General features: G+C 33.1%; 1 protein-coding gene across 1 annotated transcript in view; it reads right to left on the minus strand.

Moving 5' to 3' along the window:
* The window catches only part of LOC105252098 (acetylcholine receptor subunit alpha-like), a 160,858-nt gene that overhangs the window by 55,721 nt on the left and 80,237 nt on the right, over positions 1-24,900 (minus strand). The window contains exon 5 of the mRNA XM_011259314.3: positions 2,576-2,756. Coding sequence (XP_011257616.1) covers positions 2,576-2,756 — 181 coding nt within the window. The remainder of the gene's footprint in view (positions 1-2,575; positions 2,757-24,900) is intronic.

Here is a 24,900-nt window from a genome sequence, read left to right on the forward strand (position 1 = left end):
TCTCTATAGCGGCACACGGGTGCATGTCTCTCGTTTCGTGTGTCATGGTGTTTCAAGAATCTTGTCGCGAGATTTTATACCTTTCCCACGTGTGTCGAGTGTCTTTTAAAGAGAACAAGCTAGAGAAAAATAAACAATCATAAAATTCACGGCCGGCGTTATCGATCAATTTCATGATCGTGTCTTTAACGATCTCTAAAAATTTCGGCTGCTAAATAAATATCAAAGAATAAAATGAGATGATTAAGGAAGTGAATATTTACTCTCTTCAGTGTGGATCATGACCGAGACATCTTTTGACGTTTCGCTCTTTTTGCTTACTTGTCGAAGCGAGGATCAAAAGGATTATTGCATCTTTTTTACGTTGTATGACGGAAGCCTTACAATATTTTACTCGCAAACGCGATAAATTACTGGCGGATTCTTACACGAATTTTTAGTTTAATTTTGTATTTATGACACACATGTGGAATCGCAAACTTGCCAAAACTTAAGCGAAGAGGATTTAGAAATAAAAAATTCAGTAAAATCGGTTCTCGGAAAATGCCAATAGAAAGTAAAAATTAATATGCGATATTTGCTCTCATCGGAAACATGATCGATTATTTTCACGCCACTTCCTATGATTATCGCGTTTTTTTCCAATGACGAAATTAATCCGCAGTGCAACAGGATATACCGCTTAACAAACGTCGACGATTGCGATTCCATTCGACATACAACGGTAAATCTCTCGAATCGTCCGTACGCGCACTCCATTACAGTCTGACATCGTGGACACCGGATAAGCTCGTCGATCCTCGCCTAGACAGCAAACACGAACCGCATTGACGGATGCGTTTAGGTAGCTCGCGAGCTCGCCCAATTTCTCGGACGCATCGTAGAACGATATGAAAACGAGCCGACCGCGCGTCGTATCACGATGGAGAATGCTGGTCAATAAAATAACACTGCAGTCCACACCACGTAACAATATCCAAATATATATACGTATGTATATCTATAGGATACCCCGTATAATTTTCTTTATTTACGGATTTCTCGACCAATTTAGAGTTGATCTCTTCAAGAATGCCGAAGCATCGTTAATGAAGTTTCAGTTATCGAAAATGTACGAATTATCATGCATCGTGCAAATAAATAACGAAAGCACTTATTCTTCGTTCACTCTCGAGAATTTCAGTTTGAAATTTAATGGCTAAAAGAAAAATATTAAACGAAAATAGATCGACTTCGAAAATTGGCAAAGAAATCCAATGAGACAGGGAAGTGCGGAGTATATCCGGCGTACCCTGTATACATGCGTAGAAATAGACGGATGAATATATAATATAAATATATGTAAATATATATAATATCACGTGACGTCCAAGACTAGCGCATCGCAGGAACGATTACGGGTGTCGAGGAAGGCATTCTTTGACAATGAGAACACAAAATGGAAAACGAGCTAAAGGATAACGTTAGAGTAGACCGATGATGAGCAAATATTCTCGAGACTAAATGCTTGGCGATTGCGCTTCTCGTGCTCGTTGCGTTGTAGTGGTGCGGCACCTTAAAGCCGTCATAGGTCCAGGAGCCTAACTTCAAAACACAGGTCTGTACGTCGTATGGAAAGAACTCAACGTCGATGGAGCAGGAGGATTTATATACGGCCGGCGGTTGCCACACGACCAATCCCGAATAGTAGACCGTTGCCTTGGTCATCAGCGTCACCTCGTAGTTGCCATCGGCGCTGGAATCACCGAAGAAACGAGCCGAGCGTGATCACGATGGGCTCGGAGAGAAGGTCTCCGGATGCTGCCTCTTTTTTCAATTTCTTTCTCTCTCTCTCTCTCTCTCTCTTCCTCTCCTCTTTCTCTCCCTCTCTCTCACTCTTCTTCTCTATCTTTTGATATTTGCGAATCATGTATATCGAACGCATTCATACGGTTATCATGGTACATTTACCGCCTCGACCGAAACGACTTTCCGATCGGAGATTTCGAAATGGAAAACCGATACTTCGATCAACTCGCGAAGACCCGATAGTTTTAAAAATTTATATAGATTTCAGTTTTTCTCTCATCTTCAGAGTTATATAATATAATAATGGAACGGTTATGCTTTTAATAAAACTAGAGAATCACTTGATGTTTCTTTCGAGGCAAGATTTTGATGAATGATTATTTATAATAACGTTGATTTCTCTATTGTTTTAAAAGAATATTCGATTATACGTATAAAAATCGACGCTTTCTCTCAATTTACAGTGATTCATTGTCCGTGACAGCGTCATGTTGGGGGCTATATGGCAGCATCCGTCTTCCGGGATGATTTCCGGTTCTCCCTCTCGATCGATCGGAGACCCACGCGGCGAGCCGATCGTCTGATCTAATCTACGCTTAAGATCTACAGCTAAGTACCCGGAGACGCATCCCGCAGGACCAGAGGTCGTGTCGGATCCGCGTCTCGGGTATTCGGGGGTACAACTCGATAGGTTGTTCGAGGGGGGTTGCACGAGGGGGTGTCGGGGTAAGGGTGAGGGATTAGGTATCGGGAGTCTCGCGACTTAACGGCTACCATGCGAATTTACCTTGAAGCCGTCATAGGTCCACGAACCGAACTTGAGGACGCAGGTCTGCTCGTCGAATGGGAAGTACTCCACGTCGATCTCGCACGATGATTTATATATGGCGGGCGGCTTCCACTCGACCAATCCTTGATGGTAGATCGTGGCCTTCGTGGCCAAGGTCACCTCGAAGTTGCCGTCCGCGCTGCGAGCGAGCACATTAGTGGTTCTGGGCGCTGCGGCGGTCGAGCTTACTTTGTACTTCCGATTCGATACCAAGCCGTCTTTTTTTCTTTTTTTTTTTTTTAATTTATTTCTGTGTCGTGTATGCGTGTGTGTATGCGCTTTGCGAGTGCGATTACGGCATCGTAAGTAGAGGCAGACAGAGATCTTACATGTCGGAACCTAGCGAATCTGATAGTTTCTTGTCCGATCAACAATTGAAGGGAAAATAAACAATAAACAATATTTGATCTCTTCACCGAATCGAGACGTAAATGAAAATAATTTTTCCGCAACTTTAATCCGGAATTATTTCACTCGCTTTAAATCGGATTAGATTATCGCACTATTATGCGGCAGGCTCTTATTTCGATCCACTAAGCTCAATGGCTGAGGTATATCGATAATCCGGCTTTAACTGACTGAGAGTGGTTTTCGTTATTTCTTTTTTGATTTTTTTGTGTTATATTCATAATTTAAATAAAATAAAAAAAATATTATCTAGATATATTGGCGTATCTGTTTTTTAAATTTATATTTTGTATAATATCGATTAATGACATTTTATTAAAAAAGATAAGTTTCCTTTTTCAATTTACAACTGATGCGATTTACGAAGAAATAACTCTAATGAAAGAACAATTTTAGTGAAAAATATCGGTACCAATATTAAAGGATTATGTCCATCATCGAACTATTCTATCTAACGCCAATTCTATACTTCTGACATGGGCTAACGTAACAACGTTTCTAAGCTGGAGAAACCTGCTAACGGATGTTAGATCGTTATAGCAAATATAGATAGCCAATAGAGCTCTGTCGATTATCGAAGGTAAAGTGAACTAAGCGCAATGGTCGAGTTTCCCCAAAGTCGGGAAGAGAATCCGGAGGTACTAGTCATCGTAGATGATTGCGGTGTGTTGAGATTATTTTGTTATCAGTTCCCTTTTCTCCCTCGCGGACTATCTTTCGACCCGAAAATTACGATCAAAACAGGAAATATAGCTTACCAGCAGCAGTTGATTAGAGAGTTGCAGTGAATTATTGAAAATGCAATTTTGCGCTGACTTCATTGAGAAAATGCTGATCCCGTCAGTTGTCTTATCCGATTATACTCATCGAGCGATTGTTATCTTCATTTAATATCTACTCACAGTTTGTTGGAAATGACGTGATAAATTTATCTAACGTAAATACGCATTAAAAATATTAAATTTCTTACAATTTCTTTAAAATAATATTATATTATTAATTTATATCTGTGATGGCTTCCATTAAAAATAAATTAACGAAAGGTATTATCGTATAATGCAAGTTATTAATGTATTTCATTAATGTAAATATAATAAAAAATATAATACGCAAACAAAATTTGTTTTTTTAAAGTACGATGTAATAAAAATGTTTTCATGTATTTTTTTTAAATTTCATTGGATTTGATCGTTTTTATAGATAGCAGTGCATGATGATAAATTGTATCGTTTTTATACAGCTCAACTTTCCAGTGATATGACTTCGCGTAAAGGCAGCCCCGATTGCATTGACCATATCGGTGGAATATTTCTCCGTCCCGAGTGTGTCGCCAAGCTTTCCAGCGTATGACGCTTTCAAAAAATAAACTGCATTAATAATCCGGCCTGCCATGTCGAACAGTTTATTCTGCCAACTTATTCAATGTGCGCGCATGCAATTTTGCTGAGTATTTGATGTAAATAAATAAAAGCACTGTTTATCCGTACAAAGTAAATGAATATATTTGAATTGCGTTCCCCTTTACGTTTGTTTGTCATGGTCCGAATATTCCAATTTTTTTACGGACACACACATGTTCATTTCATAAATATTAGCCGAGCAAGTACGGTGATGACAAGATTGTTATAAACAGAATCAGAAATTTTGGCTGAGACGAGAGGAGAATTCAATGCGCGATAAATGCTGAAAATTTTATAAGGGACAAATCAATGTCCGAATAGATTTTACCTATTCCATTAATTATCAAGTATTATTTTATGCATTTTTATTAGACATTCATATGTAATTTAAATTTAAATTTAATTCAATATTTTATGAAAGACTAGTTGCCACTGCAACAATAGCGCGTGATACATTTTAGATTGTTTTCTACTGCGAGAAAAATGCACCTTGTTCGCGCGCGAGAATATATTTTCCTTCTCTCATCCTCTTTGTAGATAGCATCGCAGATCCGTATGTAAATGCACAGATGCTTCCTGTTCTACGTATCTTGAATGTCGATTGGAAGGCACAGCTGGACTATCTCGGCTTTGTGCGACACGTGATCCGGAATGGCAATGTGTCGAGGGAGAGATCAAAAGGCTCATAAAGATTCCACGTAAGAATTTCTAATCGGGGTAACCCATCTTTTGTACAATAGCGTTACGATTATCGAGACGAACATTGATTCTCGCGTGAACATGAGTCTTCCAGAGATAAAGGGCCAATCATCAGACACGATCTAACAAGATTACATCATTTCGCAGAATATCGAAGTATGATATGCGGTGCGATGTGTAGTCTTTGTTGCGCGAACCCTCCCCTTGTCGAAATCAATTTATAGCTTGATGAAGAGATATTCTCTCTCTCTCTCTCTCTCTCTCTCTCTCTCTGTTTCATATACAGAAGTATCGATTTGTCTGACGGCAAGTTTGAGATACGTTGAAATGGCATCATTGAGATTGATTGCCAGATACTGCTTGTCTTTCCTCATGATGTCGATTGTAAGCTTTTCGTATTTTGCTTGATTTTATATCGATTTTAATATTAAACATAATGCAATTAAAATTAATTAAAATTGACAGATAAACAAAATAGAAGAGTTTCTAGAAACAATAGCAATAATTATATATCTCTGATTTAACCATCAATAGAAATAATTAAACACTTTATATTTTTACTTTTCTGCTTAAAATTGCGAAAATAGTTAAATCACTTGAAAGCGATACAGTGTATAGTTATTTACACAATTGATTCGAAAAATTAAGAATGATAGATTTCAATTTTTTTTTGTTAATTCGGATCAAGTACCGCGGTGCATTTTATTTTCGAGTCTATACAAGCTCCATCTCGCAGTGTATCGAAATTTGCATACACCCGCACCCACTCTCGTCTATTTCCAGGTACAAACGCGAAATCGCAATTTCCTGCGAGAACTTCTCCAATGATTCTTGATGAAGATTTACCGCAAAATGTGCGTCGCACGATAAAAGCCTTTTTGGACACGTATTCGCGTGAAAATGAAGGTTCTCATGTTACTTATCAGCCACAAAGTGATATGATATCATATTATACGTGTAACATATTCTATACTGAGTGTCCTAGATTTTTTCCTTTTAAAATGGTAAATGTTTAAGGCTGAAATGAGAAGGATAAAAGATTGTCTTTTTAGCATAAAATCATTTCAAATTTATATTTTTAACTTTAAAAATGTAGATTAATATAAATAAAATTGCATATATATTTTAATAATTATTATTTTAGCTAAAATTGAATAAATTTAATAAATGTGATATAATAATTTATTCAAAATGTAATTTTTAGTAAAAATTTGTATATGTTCTTTAATTATTACAATTTTTAATAATAGAAAAATTACAAAATTGAAAAGGAAGATGACTTCATTAAATTAAAAAAAAAATATTTTTCATTTGTTGAAGGATATATCGCTTAATGAATTAAAATTCCTATTATTATTGTAGATGATCAAAAGTATCGCGTGAATAAAGTTGTTCATCTCTTTTGATATTGCGGAATATTCGCAGAGTTAGCGTTGGTGAAAATCGCTTGCACTAAAACGCTTTCGCGGTGTATATCGCGATGAATCACCATCATTTTCCGATGCAGCAGATACGCATCAAAAAAACTCGCGCGGTGAACACGGAAAATAATTGACGAATCGAAATGTATCGGGATAAAGAGAGACGATATAACAGAGAGAGAGGGGATATGTCGAGAGCGAAATGAAAAATCGCTTTTACTAGGGCAGTCTGTCGAAGTGTCCATTATCAGGAAAGGTGCAGCGACCGATATTTCATGGAATTAACCAGCGACGACTAGATACAGCGGCCCTGACGCCACTGAAAAATAGTCTCGCCTTTACCGTTTCCGTCGGAATCATTGCCGAGAGAATTCTATCAAGAACTGTCGAACGGAATTCCACTATTGTGTAATGTTAGATAAATCCAGAGATTAATCGTGAATCCTCCACGCGCTCTTGTATTTAATAGAAAGTATTCTTTTTTCCTTATATTTTTACCTTTATATTTTTATCGTAAAAAATCGATACAAGTCGATTAGATACAATATTCCAGCTAAACGAGAGATGACAAATCTTCCCATCATGATCACGCAAAACGTCGGCCATGGAACGTAGAGTTGTTATACCCGGGAAAAGATGATCCGGGTTCTTGGGAGCACATGTCAGAATATGCTGCCAGAACCAAATCCTACCCTGATGATATTTATCATCCCTCGTCCTCCTTCCCGATACATCAACTGGATGACCTCTTGTCGGTTCTCTCCCGGATATTCTATATGTTCGTTGTATCCTTACTTCGCTGAGATTTTTCGCAAACCGCGAGCGGAAAAGCGCGCACTGCCGATCATAAATCATCTCGCTCTCAATAGAAAACCATCGCGCGCGGTTCTCGTCCTGCCGCCTCCCAACCGCCGGTCGCAGCAATTTATTTAGCGGGATATTTCGCTGTCCGGTAACAGGGGCGACACCGCGACAGGATTTAACCGCACATGCTCGCCCCCCTGGAGCTAGTAAACTGGCAACGAAACGATTCTTCAGATCGCTACTGTCAATTTCCCTCTTCCCTTCTCTTTCACTGAGATTAAAAGAGAACGAAACTATTGCCCAAAAAGCACGACCAGTTGGCTGTCTGCTCGTATTTCGCAAGCTCAGTTTTCATCAACGACCCAGACTTCAATTTCACTTAACCTCTGACTCTCTCCAACCCGCCCTCGCCTTCACACATACAGTCCACTGGTTACCGTCAACTCTCGGAGTTGCTTCTGGCTGGTCCCCGTTATTATTTCCGCACTGCCGACAGCGAATATCTTCCTGCTTCGCGTCTGTTCGTTCCTTCGTTCATATTCCTTTTCTGCGCAAATTGCAGCAATTACGCGTAACGATTGAATTTTCTCCAGTACAGAATTTAAGCTAAAGTTTGAATTTGAAATGAAATCGATTAAAAGAATTTTACACGCGAAATTACAAAAATTCTTTTAACTCATAGTAATAAGAAATAAAAATGATTTTCCATATTTTGAACTCATTATTTTATTATTAAGCTTTAATCATAATAGCATTTTTATGTTGCAAATTCAGCCTAATTGCAATAATGCTAATATTGCAATAATGTAGCATTTATTGGAGACACTAATTATCGAGAAATTGATCGTTATATAACATTACTCTAACTCGATGGGATTCATTAATCTCGATCTATTGCAGACTAAAAGCTTTCCAACGTTGTACGAACCTCGTCATATAAATTGCTTCTCAATTTTAATTGCAGTTTCCAGCTAGTGAAAATAGATAGCCCCTATTAGCCATTATTTAACGAAAAAATTTGATATTAAATTTTAATAAAAAAAGATTATAATTAAAGAGTTGTAAATGCAGTATTAAATTTTAACCGTTCATTTTTTTGACAATATGACAATATGTAAATTTTCTTCGTAAAAAATTACGCTATTATACATGCTTTTTTTCAGAGCAAACTATGAAATTCATTTCGATGATTGCTTATTCTTTTGTGCGATTCGAAAATCAATTTGGACTAGTGACATAAAACAGAATTTAAATCATACCTTTCATCGTGGGATGTACAATGCTCGGTTATCTTCGATATACGAAGAATTCGATTTGCTACAAACGTGTCGTGGGTGTCTCTCGATCGGGCGAGATTGCTGGCGCACCGAGAGTATTCCCCGGGGAAATACTCACGTCGTTATCTTGAAATTCGAGATTGGAAGTTTCGTTCGCGTGGATGGACCGTGTTAAAAGAGCCGTTCACCAATTGAGCGATATGAAGATCGTCGCATGATTCCGACAGTGTCTAATTATCGATAATAGAATTAAGAAGAGTGAAAATTGCGTCGACAACGTGTCAATAATTTTTAAGATAAAAAACCGAAAAATGTATTCGATGATTAAAGTATATAAATTTTTTAATATATAAAAATTATAGAAAATAATTTCGCATGAAGTCATGCATATAAATTTAAAAACAAATATTTTTCTAACAAACGCGGTGCTTTAAAATACATAACTTTCACTTTACTGAATTTTATTCAATTCGATTTAATGTGGCAAATAATTTCAGTATATTACGTAAAGTTGTATAATGTAAAAATAAAAATGCCCAAATTATGTTTATTATAATACTTTTTATGTCACAGTATTTGATTTGTTTTATTCATTTATTTGATTTACATTTATCTGTTTTTATTCAAAGTAAATTTTTTACGTGTAACGCGCTTTAATATGATTTAATATGTTCATATACAACATGTTTAATACATCATGAGGGGTAGATATAATTCAAAATACTTATAACTTTTTAATAAAAGTAAAAAAAGTATTGTTTTATTGACGGTAAAGAAAAAACGAGAAAAAGGAGAGAAAGAGAGAGTGTAGCACGAGATTGAATGAAAAACTTCTCTAAATTACATTGTAATTAAGAGCCCTTGTAATCGGAATCGCTGCTTATACTAATGACCGGACGTAGTCGGGGAGCAGAACGAGAATAGAGGGGCAGAATAGAGGAAGGAAAATACGAACAGAGAAATTCAATTATACTCCGGTAATATCGCCGCAGAGTCGGAAGTTTAATCGGGATTGCATCTCCGTTCTAAAAAATCCTTCTTTTCTCAACTTCCTGAGTTTAAGTAGGCAATTAACCGGCCATGCCGAGGCCGACTCGCGTCATGTGAAAAATTGCTCTTTATTTTCTAACAGTATGTTGTCTTAGTCACATATTTCTTTCGCTACAGAAAATATCACTGAACATGCAATCTTTATCATTTTATTCTTTTAAAACTTATAAAATTTATTTTCAATAATTGATAATTCTTTCTTTTATTATTTTATACATCAAAGAAAAACTTGAATAGTAGAAAATGATATATTATAAATAATATCAAATTTTAGATTTTTTAATTTATAAATTAAGGTCTTAAATTAAGAGATTTTAAATTAAAATAAAATTCTAAAATAAAATTCTTAAAAATAAGTTCATCTACATGGAAGTTTTTTGAAATGTGAAATTTGCGTGCCTTCTTGATTGAAAATATTTAAAAAATCAGATACGTATATATATCTGGATTCAGATATCAAAAGAAAAAAAATAAATAAAATCATATAAATTCGTATGAATGATACAGCTTGAAAAATATCGCAAGCGTGATGTGAATAAGCCATATAAAGAATCAAGCCACACATATCTTCTTTTATTTTTCCGCTTAAATATTTTTTACTTATTTGTGTCGTTTTTCTGATAAAAGAACTCATAAGAGACGGATATAACAGAAGGTTAATGAAAGATCTCGCGGCTCTCTTCGCTGTACGATTCTTTATATAACTCAGGTTACTTCGTTCTACCCAAGAAAACCAGTGCTAAATGTTACGCGCGAGAGAAATGAATCGTCGTGGCAGTACCATTTATCTGGTCGTCGTTGAGCGATGTTGGTGTGCCTCCCGCTGAGAGAAACTTCGAAAGAACCCGGAAAAAGTAGCAAACCATCTCCAGCTTTTGCTGGAGATATCATGAACGATGCATTTATTGATTTTTCCGACGCCGCGTACGAAAATATGGCAAACACAATTTCTATTATTTCCAGTTACACATTCGCAGATCTAGTGGTAAATATATAATATAGTTATTTTATAATTAAAATTGCAAAATGGATGGCGTAATCTACATTGTACAGTCAAAAATAAACTTTTGTACAAAATGAACCACACTTTTTTCTAATTAAAATTTAGTTGAATAATATTGATGTACTCTTATATTTTAATTTAAGAAAAATTGTTTAAGAAAATAAATGTTATATTAAGAGTTGTGTTTTTTAAAGATTTTAGATATCAAGTATTTTAATTCTAGAGTTATATATTTCGCAAATTCATTCAAAAACATAAGTTACTTTTTATTCATGATTAATAGCGTTTTTAAGATTAATTCTTTTATTTGGCGTTTTATGTGTCACAAATAAAAATCTTTTAAGAAAAGAGCACGTGCAAAAAAGTAAGTCGAACAGAAAAACGGAATTATATGACGGATGTTCGTGTGCGAGCCACGACAAGCTTTCCACGCTTTCGAAAACAACTTGCTGAAACGTACAAAATCTGGTGCTCAGGACTGAAGCCGAAGAAATCGGGTCGGGTGTAAAGAATAGAGGGTAGCTGAGGATGAAAAAAAAAGGACAAGAAAAGTTCTTTGGGTATCTCGTTACCTCGACTCAGCTTCCGTTTCAGCCAAAGTTATGCAATGAAGGGTCTTTGAGAAGTTGAGATGGATAGAGAAAAAAAAAGAGAAAAAAAATTCACGGAAAGACGACTTATCAGAGATTGCATTCGGATACCCGCTAAATGGATTGATACTATCGTTCCAAATTCATTTACGTGACCATTTTGATATTCATTGTCCATGCAAAAGACGTCGATGCTTTCGATAAGAGGGTCAAACGTTAGCTCAGTAGTTTGGTCAAGCAATTGTCGGACAATGTGGCGCCAATGCTAGACCATTACTACTTAACAATTAGATTTACGACGTTCCTTTTCTAATAGCAATTTCAAATCAAAGCGATTCGCAACATCGATGCTGTGCCAAGTCATTTGATGGCGAATATAATCAATATTATAAATTATATACATGTTTTATAATAAATAAATTATTAAAAAGTTTACATTTTCTATTTTTCAGCATAATTATCTGATGTAACATTGGCAATGTCTACAGTCTTAAAGAATACATATATTATTCTGGTTATTAAGTCTATAGTTGGAGCGATCTGAATTGATATTATCTAACTTCGAATTTACTCTCGGAATACTAGGTTAACTATACAACGCGTATCAGTATTGGCTTGTACTTGCACGCTGCCGACATTTACTGCAGAACAGTACTACACTCCTGTGGTCAAACTTAACTGGCACAACGCTGACAGGTCAGTACTGGCATGACTGGCACGAAGATATTCGCGTAGTATGTTTGTAAATTTCCGAATACTCGAGCAAGGTATGCTGAAGGAAATGTGTATTGGTTGAGAATTGCGATCGGAAATTTGATCCATTAATCCAGTTATACATGTATGTCGCACATATATGTCACAGACTTTCTCCGTAAATTCACACGCAATCTTTTTACAAAACATTTTCTATGAGAGTTTGATCTATACAAAAATTTGGCGCTTTATAAAAATATTGGTATTATAAAAAATTTGCATATATCATGTTGAATATTTTGCGGAATTTTTATTCCAAAATGCCGCTGAGCAGACTTTCTGTGGATTTCATTCTTTACACGAGACCGAATAAAACGAGTATACGCGACTGTAATTGAGTTGCATTTAATTACACGCTTCGACATAGCGAAAAAAATTTCATTTCCCTGCGAGCGTTCTTGCGACGTGTCCGCGCTTAATCCAAAATTACGACCGTCTCTGAGTCCTTGCCACTTCCGACATTCCGAATGTCCAATCAGAATTAATCCTGAGTAAATTCATATTCAAGGGATTCGACGACATCTCGACAATTTCATCTCTTTTCTATGAAGATTATATAATCTAAAATAAGATGTTTAAAAACATATGTAGAATGTACTAAGAATTGCTATGCTCTGCCGACCATAAGTATTGCAGATTATTTTAATATAATAGTTAAAAAATACTACAATTGAGAGTTAAAACGTTCTGAAAGAAGAGATAAAGTAAATACAAATATTTGATAAAAAAATCAACTACTATAAATTCGTTGAGAGAAACCGCCATGTGACTTTTTGACATCGGTGCTTTTATGAACCCTTTTATGAACTCTCCCCTACGGTAGGATACATTTATCTGAGAGAATGCTAGGATATAAGAGGAAAGGTTCGTGCGCGTTGAAAGTCAATGCGAGCTTTCAGAGAATATTTCTTCCTATTTTCTCGTTTTCTTGCTTCGAATGAAAAGGAAAGATATTGACAAAAGTAGAATCTTCGAGAACCCAAGAAAAAGAACATGTGTACAGAGCTATAAGAACAATATCGTTGCGATATTTGCAATGCTTAAACTTTTCAGCGCGTAATGACATTCTGAATGAAATAATAACTGTTATTAAAACTAAATTTAAAATTTCCCCATAGGAAAAATCTTTATAGTTTATTTACAGAGAGATATCTCTCTCTCTCTCTCTTTCCTTCTTCTTTCGTACTTTATTTCTATTTAAATAAAATAATAAATGATATTGTTTTCCTGTTATGTGAAAAATATCATAAATTAAAAATCAAATATTTGAGTTATCTTTTTTTTGTAAGTTGCTTAATAAAATAAAGACATCAACGAATATCGAAATGAAGATATTCCTCTAAAGAAAGTTATCAATAGGTGATAACGAAGCAAGGTTCGAACAAAGTGAGGATCAAGCGAGAATTCCACAAATCACGTCGTCGATTATTTCCTTCGGTTCCAGCTACTGTTCCCTCGGGTGCTATAAATTTCCGCCAGACGCTCGCTCGACTAGGCGCGCTGATATAAAATTTGTCAAGAAAGATCCTCGCTGTTTGAAACTCCTCTTTTACCAAAGTCGCGCGAGGACTTTCGAAAGTGCATGTGACATAAAGATGGCTTTGTGAAACTTTTCAGAGAACCCCTGAGCGGTGGACGCGTGAAAATGGGAATCCGCGACGCTAGAAAATTCTATTTAATTTTTATTAAAATAGAACCCGTATGTATTTTATAATTACTTAAAAGTAATCCTACATAAATGAATTAATAAATAATATTAATATCTGTAATCTTGTCATACAAATATATATTTTGTAAATAAATAAATTAATATTTTAATATTTTAATATTTTAATATTTTAATATTTTAATATTTTAATATTTTAATATTTTATAAATTCGTCTTTTCATAAATGTAATGAAATATAAATTCAAATATATACAAAAATTAAATTTTATGATTATTTATATTGAACATAATCATTAAGATGAAATTTTGTTAAAAAACATCGATCAATTTGATAAATATGGTTTTTTTCGACCCCCCCCCCTCGTATATCAAAATATTTTTCAAGAAAATGGATAAAATCACTTATCTAGATTTTATTGCTTCCCCTGTGAGATGCTGTATATATATGCTACATATATATAACCTTTCGAAAATGCGGACGCTTTATATCCATCGTATATTTCCATACTTCCTTTCGAATTTCATTGTAAGACGATAGCGCGCGCTTCCACTTCACGTTTCGCAAGATTTTATATGCAGATGTGTGTGTTGAATGAAAAATTTATTACTAAACATTTTGTATAAAGACATTCAAGCATTCATATAAGTGTATTTAACTACGTTGATGTGTCAAGCGAATATAATAAGAAATTGACATATCGATCTAGTATTGTACAGTAAAAATGAAATATAATTTTATAGTAATCAACTGAGAAAAAGAAAATATAATAAATTATTTTTCACGTTAACTCATACCAATGTAATCAGTTTTCAAGCTTTCAACATTTTGTATAAAATTGCATAAAATTTATTTGTACTTTGAAAAAATTTAGCGAAAGGAATTACGATTCGAAAGGAAAAAGTTTTGAGAAAAAAGATTAGATAGATAAATCGTTAAACAAAAAAGTGAGAATCATAAATTCTTCTAGCACACGGAAAATCTGGAAAGTGTCATCAGATTCGGAAGAAGTTAAGGAAAGACATTTGTCGCGGGTGAAAGTAATCTTTTCGTCCGCTACAAAACGTACTCAGTCGAAAGGATGATTGGTGTTTCGAGCTTTGGGATATCAACTTCCCGTGGGTGGTAAGAAACCACCCTGCTTATATTCTTTACGACTAGTTTCTCTCCCTCTCTCAGTATTTCTCTTTCTTCACAGGATGATCCTACATTCTACGCGTTTGCCCAGAGTAAGTCCGGTAGTCCGGTCAAGTTGAGCGTGTCCACGAAGGCCTGCGGGACCTCATGAATCTAAATCCGACTGTGTTCAGGATGGGTAAGTACTCCAACCGTAGTTCGTGAGTTTTATGTGTATAAAAGTTGAGCATCTCCCGACCCTACCGTTTGAAAAGACGCCGATCGAATTCCTACCACGGTTCATTCGCCACGCTTTGATGTATTGCATGTTTTGTGCTTTCGAATTTTATACGCACGTATTCTGATTAAAAGTTAGATAAAATAACGATAAAATTTAATCGTAAATATTTTCTCAAATTATTTATTTTCTATTATTTGTTTGCAACTTCAAATTTAGTTTCCGTTTGTTTATAATTTGTTATTATTCTTTCGATTTTAGTAACAAAAATATTAATGTCAAATAATTTCTAGATGTCTAATATATTTGTTTAACCAGACGTCTCGCACTTTTTTAATTATGAATTACATTTTGAATTTGCAGGAATTTTTTTTTATTATTTATATAATTTAAATGAATTAAAAAATTTTTTATTTATATAATTTAAATGAAAAAATAAATATAAGTAGAAATAGTGAAAAAGTAATTTGTTGAGTTGTAAGATTTTCATAAATTACATAGAAAAAGACGAACTTTTGCAGTATTGTCATCTCTATATTCCGATAAAATTTCATTTTTCGATCGGAGTGTTTTTTTTCAGTTCTTTTCGAGAATCTCGTACAATGATATGTCATTCAAGAAAACTACGTACAAATGTATACTCGATAAGAAAATGACATTTGCATGCGCAAGTTGCTTCAAAAGGTTTTCTGTCACGCTTGTGCACTGCAGTTTTAAGAATAAAATCAAGAACAGATTTAATGAGACGGAAGAAAATGCGACGCGAAAACGACGGCCTCGAGTTTTTATCGTACCTTGAACGCACTGCACTCAGGTCTTTTTCATTAAGCGAGAAATCGACTATAATTAAGCTATTAGCGACCAGTCTTGTGTCTATATGGTGAACAGGATTTACTCGCACAGACATTGTAATTATAATTTACGACATTATGAGCAACTTTAATTAAATATCATGAATAATAGAGACACATTATCATGCATTATTACGCTTATTTCGACTTTGAAAGTGTCTCTGTATATTTCAGTGTAATAAGATATAATTAAAAACTTAAGAAAATAATACATGTGCGTTAAAAATCTGTAAAATTTATTTTTGATATTAAACAGATTAAAAAAATCTCATACAAGAGACACATTCTACTTTTACATCGTCATAGTTCTGAAGTATAATATTCCAACGAGGGAAAACGCGTTCTTTCCTTCCACTTGAAAATAATGGCCATCACGTTAAACAATTGCTTTTGTATCGTTACAGAAAAATGACATAATATATCACGTCTCTAATTATTCGCTTAAACATAATTATGGAACGTTGCGTTTCACCTTCATGCTAAAATTCATTAATTTGCGTAGCCATGCTTTTCAACCTGATTTGTCATCGCAGGAGCGTAATGCGTGACATTGATGCTACTTGTCCGTGTAAATTGATTGTTAATATTCTGAATCTCATTAGCGCATATGTGGGAGACAAGAGTGGGGGAGACCGGTTATAATTCGCAGCAGGAAATAACGCCGGTCAATTATACAACGCGCCAAAGTTCTGGCGCGAATCCGTGCCATACTGGCAATTGAAAATCCATTGATCCCCTTCATTACGTTCCTGACACGTTCGTCGAGTGGTCGATAATTGCATCGTGTAACGGCAGTCTCTATGAAGCATTATTGCTATGGGGCAATATTGGTTTCCATTACGAGTATACACTCCGTTTATGGTGTAATCCATGGAGAAAGCGAGCTTAGGGAGAGGAAGGGAGATAGTGTAGTTCGATCGAAAAAAGGAAAAATGTAATCGCGTGGCAATTTGCTATCGTGCCCTTTCATTATTTTTCATTGTTACTAGCAATCCATATGCATTTAATATAAAAATAATACAAAATAAAGCATATATAATGGACGATTTTAAATGTTTGCTTCATGCACATACAAGGGAAAAACACTTCTCTTATTGCACCTTAAATAAATTTTTGAATAAATGTTAATAAATTTTAATCTTTAACGTATCTTTAGTATTGTACACAATTGAATGCAGATATTAATTTAATTACATGTTCGATGGGATAATCGCTAAAAGTGAAGTAAAATTATTTCACACTTTATTGTATCATTATACATTATTTCTATATGATTAACCTTTACTGCAACGCAAATACGAGAGCAATATGTGAGCAATGTGTGACTCTATTCAAAGCAACAAAAATATTTTGTTACAAACATGGAAGCTATTTGTTTTGTAATTAAAAAAAATTATATCGTGACGTGAAGTAAATAAGTAACGTAATTTGTTGATTCATGTGCGTGGTTCGCATAAAAAATTCTTAAGTTAAACTGCAAAAATACAACGTAATACGCATGAAAACATTGAAATTGAATATCGAAATAAAATGTTAACTCGAGAAACAATTCATGCAAAAATAATTACTTTTTGCTTCAAAATAGAAGAGATTAGTTAAATTAAAAATGTTAAAGTTAAGTTAAAAAATTGATAATATAATTTGTGTATCTTAAGCTGTTAAAAAGATGCAACTCGTATTGGAGTATTTTTGCAGTAATGAAAAAAAAAAAACAATATTTGTCATCTATTTTATTATTTAATAAAATATTAAAGATTATCATTAATTTATTTAAATAGAAATCTGTAAAATATTTTTCAATGTATTTCAATGTATAAAAAAGTAAAATATATAAATTTAGAATTACAACCAGTCATAATATTTTTTGAAAATCGAACATCAAAAATTCCATGAATTCTTCATTATTTCCAAATCAAATAATCTATTCCACGCGATATACGCGGATAAACAGAAATGTGTACATTTGTGATGTAACTACGCTTGCCACGAGAAATGATACAAAGTATTTAATCATCCGTGATGTTGTTATGATGAACAAATGAATATTCTGCTCATCCAACCATTGCCAAGCGAAAGGTTACTGTAGTATTCGGATTAGACACAATGAATGTATCGTTTCTCCAAATCGAAATGCTCTCATCATGCTATCTCATCATTACGCTCACAATCAATCAAAATTGAAAAAAAGGAATAAAAGCAGAGAAAAAAATAGTAAAAAGAAGTGTATTCTTTTAAAAGATTAATCGATTGAAAGTTAAATTATTATTATAACTACACCTAATTTATTAATTTCTGTAAGTTCTTTTTTCTAAGAATAATTTTTACAATATGAATTTAATAACAATGTACGAATAATAAAATTTCTTATTAATTTAATCATATTACTTGAATTTGTTTGTTTTGATCATTTTAATTAAATATAAACTTGCATCAAAATAAAGTATTAATAAAGTTTCTTCTTTATATTTATAAATATTAAAATTTTGCAATAATGCAGCAAATAGAAAATGATATTGAAGCGATAACATGTTAAGTCCACTTATCGTCATGTTGACTGACGACGAGATTAATTCCCGGAGGAGTATGCGCTCGTATCGATCGCTTAAGAACTTAATAGTTTAAGATTGTCGCTGTCACCATCACGACTTAGGCATTCTCTCTCTCTTTCTCTCTCTCTCTCTCTCTCTCTCTCTCTCTACCTACCTATCTAAAGATTATCACATTCATTTAATTAGAATTTCTGGAATGTGTGTGTATATATAAATTCTTACAGTATAGTATAAAACAGGAATCATTCTTATATCTCTTTTTCTCTCTTTTTTTCTATTTTTTCCCTTCTGTTATGTTTTAAGTTTTAAAAGCTATAATTTTCTGGAACATTTTTCCAGTGAAAAGTTTTCAACAGATACCATAAATTTTAAGATGTTACTTCTTTTTAAAATATTATTTTATATATAATATCATTTTTTAAAGAAGCGATTTATGTTAGTTCCTTAATTGTCTTTAAAATTTTATTTTATCATTATTCGTTTTTCTCAAGTTGGTTTTATAATATTTATACCTATAAGTTTTTAGTAAAATATGTTTAAAAATGTAGTTTTATAATGTATTTTTTTAAATAATTTCACGAGATAAATTTAAGAAATTTATCATTTATAATATTTCCAAGAAAAAAATAAAGATAAGATATGAAAATTAAGATTTAATTAGGATAGAAAACGATACTAAATTATTATCTAAAGTTCGCAAGATTACGGAGATGCATTGGCCTGATTCGCGATGCAGATGACCACGAAGGTCGTACGGCTTAATTAAAACGTCAACCTTAGACGTTAAGACCATTTCGGTGAAGTTATCAAGTTCCTATCTTCAAAGTAAGAGCTATATCTCGATTAGAGTTCGTCCTACTTCGAAAATCGAGTTTTAAAGTAAGCGAAACAATATATTAATATTCAGAATAGTAATTTTTTCATCGATCAACTTTCTGTTATGTGTATATCTAAAGCTATATAAATTTGGGAAAATATCATGCGCTTTTATTTTTTTATATTAATTTTTACATTAATATAATTTTCTATATTGGCTAATTTAGTAATTAAATTTTAATTTAAATTCCTTCTAAAGCTAAAATCTATTTCGCATATTAAGAATAAATTTATTTTCTTGTGAATCTATAATTTTCCATAGAAAAGTTTGTTTTTAATCGTTTAAATTGAGTTTTAATAATATTATTACGATGTCTTTAAAAATTAACTGTAAAATATTCAAGGAATTAATTTTAAAATATTAAGATAAATTAGATTGATATTTTGCGGAATATTGTGTATTTTATAATTATATATTGTTTGCCATTTTCGCAAGGTTTTGCGTACAACAGGATTCAATCTAGATATATCTCTACGCATCTCACATTCTAGTTAGTTCAAAGTTGCACAGATAAACAGCAGATTAAGTTAAACTTGAACATCCGAGTAGCTCTCACGAGAAATCCGGCTTTCTTCAAAGTAAGAGGTAAGTTTTCGAAATAAAGTAAACCTCGTAGGGAAAACCAGTGTTGTTTTCGGTCAATCCACCGGTCTCGAGAGGAAGGAAAAAAAAACGTCAAGCCAGAGGCTTTTAATTAAGCTATGTTTCTAGTCCCTTTACCTTTCTCTGTCTGTTCTGTTTGTCGACCAATTCGCAAGTGTATAGAGGCGGTAAAATAAATAATAGAAAAGTAAAACAAACGCGAAATGTACGTTTTACCCAAAAATTTTACCACTGAAATGAAGATTCTGCACATTTCCCGCCAATATTATCTTCCTTCAAAATTTTTTGTGCTTTTCAAGAAGTTCAGAAGTAGATACACAGTACCGATTTTCTCGCTTTTATGATGTAAAGATTCTTACAAGTATTCAAAATTTTTATGAACTTACAAAACAGAATAAAAATACATTTGAAATACAGTTGATTGATGTTTCATGCTCGACCTCTTAACTCGCAATCAAATTGTCTGCGAAACGTTTCGACATTTCACAGCAAGCCGAAGTAAAGGCTAATAAAAATATTTTCCAATAAAGATAATACCTGCTTAATATGCAAGCACAATTAATTGGCCTAAGAAAACTTGAAATTGCTAACACTGAAGAAAAATATAAACGAAAGAAGAAATATTATTCTTTGATAACGATGTTGAGTTTTTTTTTGACGCTATCTCGCATTAAAATCAAAAGGAATTGTTATTGTTATACGTATCGAATAAAACTGTAAAGCGAGCTCCAGGTGTTTCTATAATCTTTTAGATTCGCGCTGTTTGCTTAATCCTTTTACTTTCCAACTCGCATCGAGAGTATTGCTCGACTTTGCATCTCGTCGTTTGCATATTGAAACTTTCTATATTTTTATTCTGCAGTTACTATGCAAATTTATATTACTTACGTTTTAATTAAGCTTCTCAAAAACCAAATTAATCAACTTCACATTTTGTCAAATAAAATTTTTTTAATTTTTTTAATATCATAGAATATATAAGATCTAGTAATATTCAAATCAATATTCTATTTTTGAGAACAAAAATAAATAAGCATTATTTTATGCAATTCCAGCAAAAAATTACTTTTGTTGTCTTCATTAATATTTTTCTAATAATTATCATAAAACATTCAATGTAATTCTTTGACATAGATATTTTCTTTTTTAAAACAAATTGATTGAAGATGATAGAATATCTCCTATATATCAATTATAAAATATTTTTTATAATTTTTATTGATTTGTTTTGCGATAATATCATTTATCGGTAATTTAATCTAAAACTTAGTGAAAGAGTCCAACAGTAACAATAGAATTTTTTGTAAAATCACACATTATCATTTATTTTTAGAATTAAATCAAGAATGAAAACGCATTAAGGACACTTTGAAATTTGACACCCTATGTAAACGCCGTTTCAAGGATATGATACGTATGCAATTCAGGATGCGTAGGTGTGTTATCTCGCCTCTCGTGCATCTGGCAGCATGTACCGTCAATCTCGTTGCCACAGATCTTCGAAACGTTCGCGAACCCGGCTCTTTCACACAGATCTCTGAATGTATTGTAATAGTGCTGTCTCGGACCTATGGCAACCCCTGATCGTGCTGACAATGGCGGCGATCGTGTCACCTAATTCATGCTCCTGTCGAGACCATGCTGTACCGTATAACTCTCGCGAATGTTGCTTAAATATATAGTTACAAATATGATATATCTTAACGTGATGTTTCGACGATGCGGTCGAGTTTCTCTTGACATTTGCACATGGCATCAAGAATTCAAAAATCTATATTATATGAGAAATATTATATATATATTATATAAATATTATATATAAGAAATTTTATATAATAAATATTATATATAAAGTATATTTTTAAGATCAATAATATATCGAAAAAGATTTTAATAATTATTTTATCATCTCTTCGATTTTATAAATAAAATAAAATTCATAAAATTAAATTCTATTATTTCTATTAATTCAAAATGAGACACCGATCGAATTTGTTCCCTGACAATATTCTTTTGACACATTGACTATCATCACATCATGTACTAATTTTTCGTTGAAGATAACCCAAAGAATGGGTCGAAACGTTATTAAAATTATATTTATTTTTCGACATTTTTATAATAAAAATTGTTGTTTACCAAGAACAACACCCGACTCAATGCCTGTCAATTTAATTTTATATATTTGAATTATAATTTCTCGAGTCTGTCATCTCTTTATTGTTTTAAATTCTATTACCAGTTACTAAATAAAAAAACGAAACAACTCCGAATTAGAGAATTACATAAGAGTATGTTCTGACGTAAATACGAAATTTATCCGATATGAAACGCTTCATTAGTGCGAATCTGCTAATATAATGATGTTACACCGACTGCCAGTGAACGCGTGATCATATTGCTAAAGCAGGAATTCACGAGGGACGCGTGTAAATTCACCGCGTTCGTGTAAAGCATATTAATCGTTGTTTATCGCTACCCCATTATACAACTATCTGTTAGCCTAATATGATGTAACAACTCAGCAACTTCATGATCGAGTTCATCCCGGTAAACGCACGGTAATTGAAAATGAATGATCGCGGCGAGAGATCGCGTCGCGGAGGAGCTATAGATAATGAGACACCAGGAGGATATTGATTAAGGATTCGGTACGGAGATATTACACGCCGAATATTGAAAAAGTTGTGAGGAACGGAGTTTCCGATTCGATAAATTTGTCGACATTTCGCACCGGAAAGTTTTAGAAAAATTACAGCTCAGCTGTATTTTCAAAAAATTCTTTTCACATAATCAATTATTTCACATTAATTCTAACTCACCGTATGTCTGTTGTATACGAAAAATCTAATTGACATAATTAATAAATATTTCATTGTAATACGGAAATTTGTTATATCAAATAATACAGTGCGTTATTTCGTTTAAATGACGAGAGACGATAATTAATTCCACGTTTATACGTAGTTTTTAATTTTTTCCAATTAATTTTCACCACCAATTTTGATTAACTTTATTTCTAACTTTACTTCTCGAATGGAATACGCTATGGCGCGTGTAAACTTGCATATCGCGATTGCCGTGAAATAATGCGCCGCTTTTACCGCTCCGCCTGAAATGATGTCTCCGTATAATCGCAAAGTTTTATTAACGCTGCAGAATGATGTTCCATACTCGATAAACGGGGACACGAAAATTCCGTTCACAACTTTTCGCGTTAAAATCGAGTAAACAATCGCTGTATCGATTTTGTAACTCGTCCCTTATGCGAGGCTGATCGTATTGTGTGTGTGTATATACATGTGTGTATATTACGATCTTTTCTTAAACATATATATAAAATATTGGGAACGCGCATAAAACTTATAACTTATATCTCGATTCTGCAGATCGCGTCAAAAATCGTAAAATATCTAACAATGTTTCTAAATGATAAAAAACAAAAATTATCATTCATCTTAATGCTTTGTCATTTTAATTAAAATCAGAATTTTTGGAATAGATCTCATAAAAATCTTTGATATTAGTTAACATTTTTTGATATTAAATACGTTAACGCGTGAAAATGAAATTATGTTTCTGCATAATGATAATGTTAATTATATTCTTAGTTGAGGTGGAAATGTAGAATCTAATATATAAATTCGGCAAGATATAATCGCACATGTAATGCTTTCACGAAGATTCATGGTATTGCATTTCGGCTGGCTCTTTGTTGGCAGAGTTTACGGTACGCCCAATGAGAATATTTGAACGTGGTGAATGGAAACCTTTAGAGCCAGAGGCTCACAACGTATGCAAATATGTGCAAAACTCAACTTTATTTCGCGACGAGGTTTAATGTAGCTTTTGCGAAGCATTGGAAGCTCGCAAAAATCAAATAACGAATATAAATTAAATAACTTTTCAATAAATCCCGCTTAACTTAAATAGAAAATTTATTGAACTAATCCCCATTACCCTCGTGTAGTATCTCTCGTACATTTAATCGAAAACTCGTCATAAAAAAGATCTTGCAGATCCAAAGTCTTGAGAGGAAAACCGTTTGTAATTAAATAATACTTTATTTTAAAAAAATAGAAAAAATGCAATTATTCTTTGTGACTGATAAATTTTGCTAACTAATAAAGAGACGACAAAAAATAATTTTTCAATAACATTCTTGTGCAGTCTGCTAGTTTATTTTATGTCAAGTCATCAATTTATCTTCGCATTTCAATTTTCGAAAACATTTCTCGCCGAAAGCGTGGACACAAGAGATAGCGCGAGTTTTATCGTTTAAATTTCAACGTGCGAAAATTTCAATTTTTCCAGCTGGTGGATATAAATATATACGCTGATACTGTATCCAGATCACTCGTAAACTATCGTGCCGTTTAGAGAATCCGTAGAAAGCGTGACGTTTTCCGAAAAAAAAGTGCGTTGCATTCTCCCTTATTCATTTGTTTAAGTCGATATCTATCTGAAATTTCTCTTTCTGATAATACCTTCAATATATTCTTAAAAAACGTAAGAAACGTATTCTGATAGTACCTTTATCGCAGCTAGAATTGAGCAATTGTTACGAGGTAGAAAGTTCATGGACTGAGGAGTATTTTTTTCTTCTTGAAACAAAACAACATGAAATATATGAATAAAGTCATGTATTGAGAAAACTGATTGTTTGCATGAAAATTAGCGGCTACTTTCATATAAACGTCAAATTCAGTGCATAATTTATACGTTAAAATATTTATTGCGTACATATTATTCAAGTAATTTGTTTAAAATCGATTCCATATTTTATTTTTGTGTGAATGTAATATTTTATAATATAAAAAATGTAATATTTTATATTACATAAATAATTTAAAAATTATCTAGCGTTAAATGTTTAATGAGAGAACATAAATCATAATTTCTACCGAGTTGTTTCTATCGATTTTCCGTTTTTTTTCCTATCCTTCATTTTTTAGAATTCGCGAAGACGCAAATGTG

The sequence above is a fragment of the Camponotus floridanus genome, unplaced genomic scaffold (genome assembly GCF_003227725.1).
Source record: "Camponotus floridanus strain SB8 unplaced genomic scaffold, Cflo_v7.5 scaffold3, whole genome shotgun sequence".
Lineage (NCBI taxonomy): Eukaryota > Metazoa > Arthropoda > Insecta > Hymenoptera > Formicidae > Camponotus > Camponotus floridanus.